This window comes from Benincasa hispida, chromosome 3, assembly GCF_027475165.1.
Source record: "Benincasa hispida cultivar pf3 chromosome 3, pf3_genome.v1.1, whole genome shotgun sequence".
Lineage (NCBI taxonomy): Eukaryota > Viridiplantae > Streptophyta > Magnoliopsida > Cucurbitales > Cucurbitaceae > Benincasa > Benincasa hispida.
The window spans coordinates 77,290,711-77,301,834 of record NC_143480.1 but is presented as its reverse complement, the minus strand read 5'-3'; the positions used below and the strand labels follow the sequence as shown (position 1 = coordinate 77,301,834).

Below are 11,124 nucleotides of genomic sequence, written 5' to 3'. Positions count from 1 at the left end.
GTAGATGAAGATGTGAAAGTATAACGACAAATAAATATGATTTGCTTGTTATTGAAACGTGCTTAGTGGAAAACGATAAAAAGACCTGGATAATAGATCAGGTGCCGCTAATCATATCTATACTTTCTCTCAGGAAACTAGTTCTTGAAGACAATTTATAGAAGGCGAAGCAACCTTTAAGGTAGGGACCGGAGAGATTGTTTCAGCTAAAACAATGAGAAATATAAAGCTATTCGTAGGAGATAGATACATTTTACTTGAAAATGTTTATTATATTTCTTCTATGAAAAGGAATTTAATATATGTCTCATGTTTGCTAGAACAAAATTACAAATTTTCTTTTGAAAATAATGAAGTGTTCATTACTTTGAAAGATACCAAAAAAATTTTCTACAAAAGTAGAAAATAACTTATAGATGTTAAAACCAACTAAGGGAAAAGCCATCTTGAACATAGAGATTTTTAAAACAGCTGAAACTTAAAATAAGAAATGAAAAATTTATCCAAATGCCTTCCTTGGCACTTGAGACTTGGTCACATAAATCTCGACAAGATTGAGAGATTTGTTAAGAACGGTCATCTAAATCAGTACAGTTCATTACCACCATGTAAATCTTATCTTGAGGGTAAAATGACTAAAAGATATTTTTCTGGAAAAGGTCGTAGAGCCAAAGGACCCTTAGAGCTGGTACATTAAGGTTTCTGACTAAAAGATCTTGTCTTGAGGGTCTTGAGGGTAAATACCTGTCCAGGCCATCTTGATGGTCACTTGTTTGGAATTAAGGTTCTACTTAACTTCAATATCTAAGCCTGGGAACTATTTTATCATTTTTCTCCTGATTTTATTAATGTATAAGTTCTTATTATTACCTTTTATTGATCCAACCTTCTTTACTGACAATATGGGTTTCAGAGCAAAGTCGAAGGGATGACTTGGAGTCTCTTGGTTATGTCCTTATGTACTTCTTAAGAGGAAGGTGATTAGTTTTTGCCAATTTGTTTTTGTTATCTATTACAACTCTCTGATGCTAGTTGATTTAGAAATACATCTTCTGTTCTGGTCATTTTCCCTGGCAAGGATTGAAAGCAGGCACCAAGAAGCAGAAGTATGAGAAAATCAGTGAGAAAAAAGTTTCTACATATATTGAGGTAAGTTGTTCTCAAATATAAATTTTGGAGCATTTTTAACACTACTTTTGTGTCTTAAAGAATTTAATTATTTTCTAAGCATTTTGTCGTGGATATCCATCAGAATTTTCATTTATATGTGTTAGTTTTGAATTATAATAGGTGGCCACATCCTTTACCTAACAAAGACATGTGTTTGTTTGTTGTAAATATTTGAATTTATATGTGTTAGTTTTGAATTATAATATGTGAATTTGTATTTATAGTCAGAACTTAAATCATATGTTTCTCAAGTGATTGATGGTACACTTGACATGAACGAGGATGAGATTTTCGTACGAGTATTTGGACTGGAGAAACACGAGCGTGTTCATGGTTATAGAGTAGGTGTTACTCCTTCTGAGTTGTTTGGATCATCGTCTACTATACGCGATCTTGAGTGTCGTTTTAATGAGTCCAAACAACGACTTCAACAATCTGAACAACAAAGAAAAGAATCTGAACAACAAAGAGAGGTTGAGGTAGAAGCACTTAGGTGTCAAATAAGCGAATTAGAAAATCGTTTTGAGGATAGATTTCAAAAAATGATGGCAGAGATGTGTAAAAAATTTGTTTCTAGTTTATCAATTGTAGTTTGATGTTATAGAATTTCGATAGCCTTTTGGTGTAGTTTTATGACATATAAGCTTACTTCCATTCATGTCATTGTCTATTTTTTCTATTCTATTCTTATACTTTGTAATTCATGGTACTACATGTAGATGAATCAATAAAAACAACCTTCCGAGATTTGTCAATAAATGTGCTAAAAGGTTTTGTAAGAGAATTTTTAAAAGATATACAATTGTTGATAAATAAGTTTTTATGAAGGTTTTAAAAATTTTGAAAATAACATGATAAGCCTTTAAAAATAATAAAAACTTCAAAAAAGACTACTTGATAATAGATAATTATCGATAAATAATTTGACAATTATCGAAGATATATAGCCTTTGAAAAATAATAATTTTCGAAAGTTAATCAACTTTTGAAAAATAATACTTTTCGAAGGTTAATAAACCCTTGAAAAAAAAATTTCGATGGGATCTATTTCGACACTTTTCAAAGATTGAGATAACCTTTGAAAAAAAATGTATCGAAGGTCTATTAAATGTTTTTTTCGAAGGTTTTGACCTTCGAAAAAGGTCAATTTTCTTGTAGTGAGTACAACTATCGAGCTATAATGGTGTGTCTCGGTAGTTAATGAATATTGATTAATTCAGTCTAAAGAGTTTAGCCAATTAATCTTAAATCATTGGAATTCATAATCTATAAGTCCATAAGGTCTATCTACTACCTTGTAAAACATGAACACATTGGATTTGTGAATTGAGAGTTTTTTTAAATATTCAAAATCAAAATTGAGTTTTCAATTTGAGGCATTCAAATTGTTTTTTAATTTGAAATGTTCAAATTGAATTTAGGATTTCAATTTGAAGTGTTTAAATTTAAAATTAGGGTTGATATAATTAGACGTTTAATTTATCAAAATTAAACAAAATTGGAGAGTTTAAAATATTTAAATGTTGATTTAAATATTAAATTACATAAACATAATTTATGTATAAAATAGATATTTAATTAATTTAATATTTGATATTAAATTATTTAATTAATTAAATTTGTTTAATTAATTAGAATGAAATTATTTTTTTATCTTCAATTCAATTTTAGAAATTGAATTTTGGATTTTATTTAATTTTGAATTAAATAAAAAGAAAATTTAAAACCAAATTTGGTTTAGTGGAAAAAGCCACTTTTAATAGTGATGTGGTGGATTAATTGCTAATTGAACACTTAGTCACAATGTTGAATGCAATTTGAAGTGCTTGTATGTAATTGTTACATAAAAGCATTTGATTTCTGAAATGAAAGGTTGATGAATGCTGAAAAAATGTTTTTCTGCAGAAATTCTCCATCTCTCTCAAACCCTCTCCTTTATCCTCCTCAATTTACTGAATTTCTGAGTTCCACCACTCAAATACAAGGTTGAGATTAGTAGAGAAAACACTGTTAGTGGTCTACTATTGATTTGAAGCTCAGATTCGCAGAGAATGGCTTGGATTTTGAAGATTCATCAAAGGTATTAGTTCTGAAACCTTTTACTTTGATAAATTATTATGTTTGCATGCTTTAGAACTCAAATTAAGTGTAATTAGAGTACTTATTGATTTTGATTGCCTTCGTTGCTTGCTTGTATATTCCATCAATTCAAACATTAGATAATGTCAAGCATGTGGGATACAAGTGAATATTTGTAAGAAAAACAAATAGAATGAGGTCACATTATATAACACAATACAAGTTCCACAATAATTCTCGCAAAGAAATGATATTGATTATAATGACATATTCTCCTATAGTGGATAAAATACCATAAGATATCAAATCTATCTGGTTGTGTATGAAAAGCTTAACAGACAATCTTATGGATGTAATCATTATACATTTATTCTCTCTTAATAACTATATCCCTGAAGGATTAGAGGTACCAAATTTATATAAGTCAAATATTAAAGAATTATATATAAAATCATTCCTGAATAATGTGATATAATCATTTTATTAAGTATTTGTTGATATGAGGGTATAAAAATAACTCGTACTTGTCTATATGCTTTTATAAAGAAATCACAACCTGAGATTTATTATATATATTATTTATATATGTTGATAATTTAAGCATAAACTCCTAAAGAGATTTCCAAAGCAAATAGAATTTCTTTAGAAATAAATTGAGATGATAAGTTTTTCTTTAGCTTGCAAATAAAGCATAAAGCAAATAGAATTTAATATATATATATATATATAAGATCTTATATGGGCTAGTTCCACCATTGAACATTCCTATAACGGTTCATTCACTTGGTGTAGAAAGTTTATATTATATGATAGTAGAAAGATAATGAAGAGCTTTAGGTCCTGAAAAACCATAATTATGATAAATAAGTACATTTACATCTTTATTAGTTTATACACTACCTGTTGTAGCATAAATATAATATTCTTCCAAAGAAAGATATTGGAATAGAGTCAAACATATGTTATGTTTTTATTTGAGAATTAGCTTATATGGATTTATTTTATTCTCACAAATCTAATTGTGATCTAGTAGATGCAGGTTGCTTATTTAACCTATAAGAATTAGATCTTATATTGGAGTAGAGTCAATATAAGATCTTATATTGCAGTAGAGTCAATATAAGATCTTATATTGTAGGTTACTTATTTAACCCATAAGAACTAGATATTGGAGTAGAGTCAAACATATGTTATGTTTTTATTTGAGAATTAGTTTATATGAATTTATTTTATTCTCATAAATCTAATTGTGATCTAGGTTGCTTATTTAACCCAGAAGAACTAGATCTTAAATTAATGACTTAGTACATAGAGAAGAATTTGTGTATTATGGCAATTTATGAAATAGATCATAACAACTACTTTAATCATGTTAAAATCTTGATGATGTACGAGGCTAGCCAATAGTGTTCTTATATGAAGATGGTAAAACATAAAGTATCGACATCACTATTCAACGAATTTCTTTAAAAGACAACTTGAGAGACTTATTGACGATGAAGGTGTTACCTGCAACAACATTTAAGAAGTTAAACACATAACACTCATATGTGACAACCAAGAGTATCAAGTGATGTTTTCATGAGAGGGAGTAAATATGTTGCACTCTTTTTCCCTTTACTATGATTTTCTCCCACTGGGTTTTCCTTGCAAGGTTTTTAATAAGACAATTATTAAAATATATGAATAATGTACTTTTTTTCATTCACTAAGTTTTTATCCCACTGAGTTTTTCCTAGCAAGATTTTAACGAGGCATTTATTTTACAAACTATTGGATATCTAAGGGGGAGTATTGTAAATGTAATATTGTAGATATCCATAACATATTTATGTTACAATAAACTCATAACCTTTATAGGTTATCCAATCTCATAATCTCTCTCATTAACCTTTATCTTATAACGTACACTCTATCATGCCCTACAAATAGGATTGTAAGGTGCTTTTGTAGATGACACCTCAATTGAGCATAATACATATGTTCTCTACTTCTTCTCTCCATTTCTCTCTTATGTTTATTCTTCTTTCCTATCTATTTTATAACAAAATTAATGATTTTTAAATAAAAAAATGAAAATAAGAGAAATTTATCTAAGGTTCTAGCTATATTTGAATATTTAAGTTGACGAAAGGGAACACTCCTACCGAGGAACTGATTTGAAGTTAAATTAGTCATATTTTATTTTATTTCATTAAACATGTTCATAATGTGATTAGCGTTTGTAGCTCACATAAGAATTATGGAAAGTAATTGGTAACTTAGATAAGTGAGATTAGCCTAATTCATCTAAGTAATAGAAAACCTTATTTTAAAATATTGATGTCCTACAATCTCTAACATTGATTCACATTATGAGATTCATGTGGGGTCTCATGGTGCCATTTGGATTGTCCCCGTATTGAAGATGTTTGCATGGGGTTAATTTCAAGTGAATATGAGAAAGTATTTGTAGTGTACATAGAAGAAAGACATGTATCAATATATCCTATGGTCTTCATCATTGATTCATAATGTGAGATCTACATGAGACCTCATAACGACTTTTGGGCGATCCCCCAAGGAGGTGCTTGCATGAATTAATATCAAGGTAAACTTATGAGAATGATAGGGTTGTAGTTTTGTTTTCGGTATTTTACTTACTCTATGGCGACTCTTGTTGGGACAGAACTATAGGATCTAAAATGAAGCGTCACACTTAAAAATAACACATTAAGGTAGTTAATGATGTTATGATCAAATTAATTATAACTAAATATTATATGAATGAGAGTTATTCTGGTGTAATGTTCGGTTGAGATTGTTTCAATTTAGTGAAAGAGTATTTGACTTACCTTATGATGACACATGTTCTAACTCACTAAAGTACCATAGCATTAGAATGATTTATATGGTAAAAATTTCAAATTGTTTGATTTCTATGCTGAAATTAGACGAGTCAACATAAGCTTAATTAGATAATTATCTAAGTAATCTTGAGATCAAGTATCACAATAATTCAAGAACACAAACTAAGTGATTGAGCTTATAAAGGGAAAATAGTTTCCAAATTAGCTTGGGCAACCAAAATGCGAGGAATTTCTTTTTGAAGTACCTCCATGAGAAAGAAAATTAAGAATAAAAGTATTTGATTTGCTAGATTCCTTGTGGGACAATAAAGATTGTCACATAAATAGTTGAATGAGGATTCACCATAAAAGAATTTATTCATCACAACTAAATTGTAATTCTTGGGAAATGCTTAAGCAAGTAGAATAGTTTCTACATGTTGATACTGGTAAAAGCCCAATTTAGTTAATGTAGTGGGAGACATTAAGATTTCATAATGGTTTCTTAATGTTGGAAATGTTATTTATATCGTCATAAGAGAAATTAAATTTCTATTACTAAATAATTCATTAATGATATCTATTAGACTTAAAAGACAATATACTTACCGATAAAATAAGGGCAAAAAAAAAGACGCTTAAAAGTCATGCACTTAAAAAACTATTTTATTTACATGTCACCTAACAAAAATGCATTTCGTTGATGAGTGTTGGTTGAGTTTTTGTTGATAAACGAAGTAAGTTCATGTGTTAGATAGCATACGTGTAGTCTATCATTATATTTTAATATAATAGTGAACAATAATTTAATGATAAAATTGAAAATATAACTAACTTCGACTATTTATGTATGGAGAGACCTAGTTATTATTATTTTTAATACATTAAGGTCAATATTGAAAAAAAAAGATCGAAGAAGTTAAAATGTATCAAAAAGAGAAGAAACTATTTCGTATATTTAACCTAGAATAATGAACTAAATAAAAGAGGATGAATTAAAAAATAAAAAATAAAAAAAAAGAGTAGGGTGTCGAAGTGAATGACCTAGGTGTAAGCCCAAACTATACTTATCTTCGTGCATTTTCTTCCATTACAAAGGGGGAAAATTATTTCTTTCTAAAGAAAAAGAAAAATTTGTTACATGACAGCTTGTGGTTGGACATTTAGATGAGATACACAAAGATAGTGCAGCCCGAGATGCACCAAAGTATTTTCTCCCATGAATTCACAACTTAGAAGGTTTAGTGTGGTAAATCTTGGTTCCATTTGGTTGATAATGGCTTTGCTTCCCCTTCTCTTCGTCTTCCTCCTCACCCACTTGATCATTCTCCTTCTGATTCACAAAAAGATCAAAGTCTCCATCGACATTCTTCTTTATAGGCGATTGCCATCCATCCTGCCCTCCAAAGTGCTCCCCCATAAACCCTCCATCGTGAAACCTCTCACCCCTCTCCTCTGCCTCCACGTCCCCTTGTTGCACCACGAGCAACGAAACATTTGTTGCAAAACTTGATGTCACCAACGCATCCCCCAACACCCCCAGCTCTGGTGAGTCGCTCCATTCCGACAGCCCCGACACCAGAGGCGACATCATCCCTCTACTCCTTCCAACAATGTACAAGTTGAACTCGTTTTCCAATGTGCTTATTGCTTTTAGCGTTTCATCCCCATTGTTCACCACCACTTCTGCATATCCGATTGACGGGTTGCTTGAGATTTGTAACCGGAAGTTTTCGATATAATCGATGTCAATTACCTTCTCCTTCTTTGCTCTCGCTAAGGCTGTAAGAATTTCCACGTTTTCTTCTCCAGGGAAGTCCATTATGCTCATTTCCTTCACTTCTTCACCCGGAATGAATCTTACCACTGTTATGAGAATATTTGGATGCTCTGACATCCGCAATGCATAAGCCAGAGCTTCTCTATCATCGGGGCCACCGATGAAGAATAAAGCGAAGCGTTGTTGGATGTGGTTTGAACGATTGGAGTCTGTGAGGCTGGTGGCAGAGAGGCCACGGTCAACAAGGACTGCTACAGAGCAAGGGGCATTGGCCATCACATTGTTATTGACTATCCCAAGTGAGGGGTTGCCATCTTCCAATCCGCCATCAAGGGTGGGCTGCTTGTGAAACGGGACAATGATCAAGTGCACACGCTTCTCCACCGCAATGCCACAAATGTCGTCATGCATTGTTGCATATGGTGACACCGCTGTGAGTGAGTGGACAGTGACACCATGGTTCTGGCTCTCAAACTTGTCAAAAGCATTGATAATGTGGTCGGTCTGGACCTTGGCTTTGGCAGAGCTGGCTTTGCATTGGCCGTGGACGATCAGCATTGCTGTGGCTCGACCAGTAAGCTCGACCAAGTGGATAGCGAAGACTAAGAGTGGCAATTGCTTGGTGGGGTTTGAAGCTCCAAGGAGATGGATGATGCCGTAGACATTGCGGGTGGAATGAACACAAGCAACCACTCGAAACTCTGAATCTGGTTTGATGCTTTGAATGGTTCTATACCTATTTTTCCTTAATGTCTTGATTGATTTGTAAGTAAAAGCCAATGTTGGTCCAATCAGAGCCGTCATTACCCAAAAAGATATGATCATCACTGTGAATGTGAGACGTCCCAAAGCCTAGAAAAAGTTCGAAAATTTAGTAATTTCGAATTCAAGCATGAATCTCAATTGAAACTTGTGCAAAATCAATATTTTCACCTGCATATCTCGTCCGGCACTAATGATTATCAAGGCAAGTAAGCCTTTGGTATTCATGAGCGAGCCAAGAGTCAAGCCCTCTCGTGGTGGCATGTTGCAGAAGATAGCCACAAGGAATGTGCTAACAATTTTAGCCGAGGTAGCCAAGAAGATGATCAACGAAACCAACACCCAATCTGATTCTTCAAAAATGATATTGCAATTCACTCTGAGGCCCGTCACCACGAAAAACGTAGGCATCAGGATTGATTTAACCAAATCTTCCACCTTCCCCATGATCATATCCTTCAGCTCACCCTTAGGCACGATAACTCCCCACATGAATGCTCCAACAATCGAATGTGTACCACACGCATCGGTAATCAACCCACATGCCACGACACCAGTCATCACAAAGCAGATATGGAACTCATTGTAGTTCCCATCCTTGGAGCTGACGCGAATGAGCCACTTGAGAGCAGGGCGGAAAAGGAAAATGCACATACAAACAAAAATAAACGTCGAGGTAACTGCATAGTATTTGCCTACATTGCTGATTGACATAGTGATCACAAGAAGCACCCAAGAGCAAAGGTCTGTGATAACAGCAGCAGATAAAGCAGTTCTTCCAATCTCTGAATGCAGAAGCTTGACATCAGAGAGGATACGGGACAGGTCAGGGAAGTTGGTCGTGGCTAAGGAAATACCCCAAAACAAAGGACCATGGGCGGTGGCCGGACTCATCTTATGTTTGTTCCGATTGCTGTTGATCAGATGATGCAAGCCAATCCCAACAGGAATTGGAAGAAGTATACCAAGCAAAGCAATGCTTATGGACTTCCCTCCAGCACGCACAATTGGAGCCATGTCCAACTCCAAACCAACCAGAAAAATGTAATAAACCAAACTCAAATTGGCAACAGTTTCCAACGCCAACAAGCTCTTCCATGCAAATACATATTTCGAAAACAAATCCGTCCACCCCAATAATGATGGCCCCATCAACACCCCAGCCTTAGAAAGAAACAAACAAAAAGGAAAAAAGGTGTAAAAAAACTCAGTCAGGAAAATCAACAAACAGGTGGTGGGCATAGTGAAAACTTACAAGAATCTCAGCTACAATGGGGGGCTGACGCAGAGGTTTCAAGGCGAAAATAAGAACACGAGAGAGGAAAATAATAAGGCAAAGTTGAAGAGCAAATACAGGGAGAGTTGAAGCCACAGGATTTTCAGCCCGCCATAAAGAACCTTCATGGGTTATATTGGCATTGTAACATACGACTCTGTGATCTTCATACTTGCGTTTTTCAAAATACTCAACAGGCCGTGGCCACTGCATTATATTGATTTGAATTGAATTGTATTGTAGTAATTAAATGAGGAATTATAGAAATTGGGGGCTTTGGATTGTTGATGAAAAATAAAATACCAAAAGCAATTGGTTTATTTATCAATTTCCTCACGTTCATATATTTAGTTTGTTTCTGTTTTTTCTGTTGTTGACACTATTTATTGATTTGTGGTGTTATTGCATGGACAACGACAACACCTTCATTACCCAAATGGGAAAATTTACAACAATTTTTTTTTTTAAAATTAGATTAAATTATAAATTTCACACCTCTATAAAAAATTAGAATTTAGTCCATGATTCTATCGTTCAAATTTAATCCTTATAGTGTGATAAAATTTTATAAATATCTATCGTTTGATAAAATAGTTCCTATTAGATGAACTATTTATGAGAGTTGTATCAAACTATAGGACTTAAATTCTAGTTATAAAATTATAAAGACCAAATCTGCAATTTAACAAAATAATAATAATAAAAATAAAATAAAACTAATGTAGTTCTACTTCTACCAGGGTTGTATGTATATTAATAGCATTCTACAACGCAATTTTCTAATTTTTCTTGGTCTTATGATGTAATATCAGACAGGTAATACAAGACTTTTCTAACTTCCACCTTCCAAAAAACAACAAAATAACCTGTTTTCTCTCACCAAACCAAACCTTCCCTCACCCATTTAGTCTTCCATAGGTAGATAATAAATAACTTAATTTCAATAATATTTACTATTAAAATTTATACGTTTATCGAGAAAAACTATTTTTTCCTTTTTCCCTCTTTCGTATATTTATTAAGGAACGTCATTTTATAAATCTTTCAAACTTCACTATGCTAACTCATATTTCACAACACAATTCATGAATTTTTATATTTATTTGTTTTTCTCAAACCAAAATTGGAAAGAGGCATGAGGATTGAATTAAGAAGAAAATTGAGACTTCCTTTATTGATTTTTTGATTTTTTATTCTTCGAGTTGTTATTCCCATGGATGACTAAGCTT

The 11,124-nt window shown here is 32.6% G+C and overlaps 1 protein-coding gene across 1 annotated transcript; it reads right to left on the bottom strand.

Moving 5' to 3' along the window:
• Positions 1 to 7,105: 7,105 nt before the first annotated feature.
• LOC120072880 (cation/H(+) antiporter 15-like) lies at positions 7,106 to 10,254 on the bottom strand. Its single transcript, XM_039025406.2, has 3 exons — positions 9,875 to 10,254; positions 8,791 to 9,783; positions 7,106 to 8,709 (listed from the first exon to the last, which is right to left on the bottom strand). Exons 1-3 carry the CDS (start codon positions 10,106 to 10,108, stop codon positions 7,303 to 7,305), a joined length of 2,634 nt encoding a protein of 877 aa, XP_038881334.1. The 5' UTR covers positions 10,109 to 10,254; the 3' UTR covers positions 7,106 to 7,302.
• Positions 10,255 to 11,124: the final 870 nt, after the last annotated feature.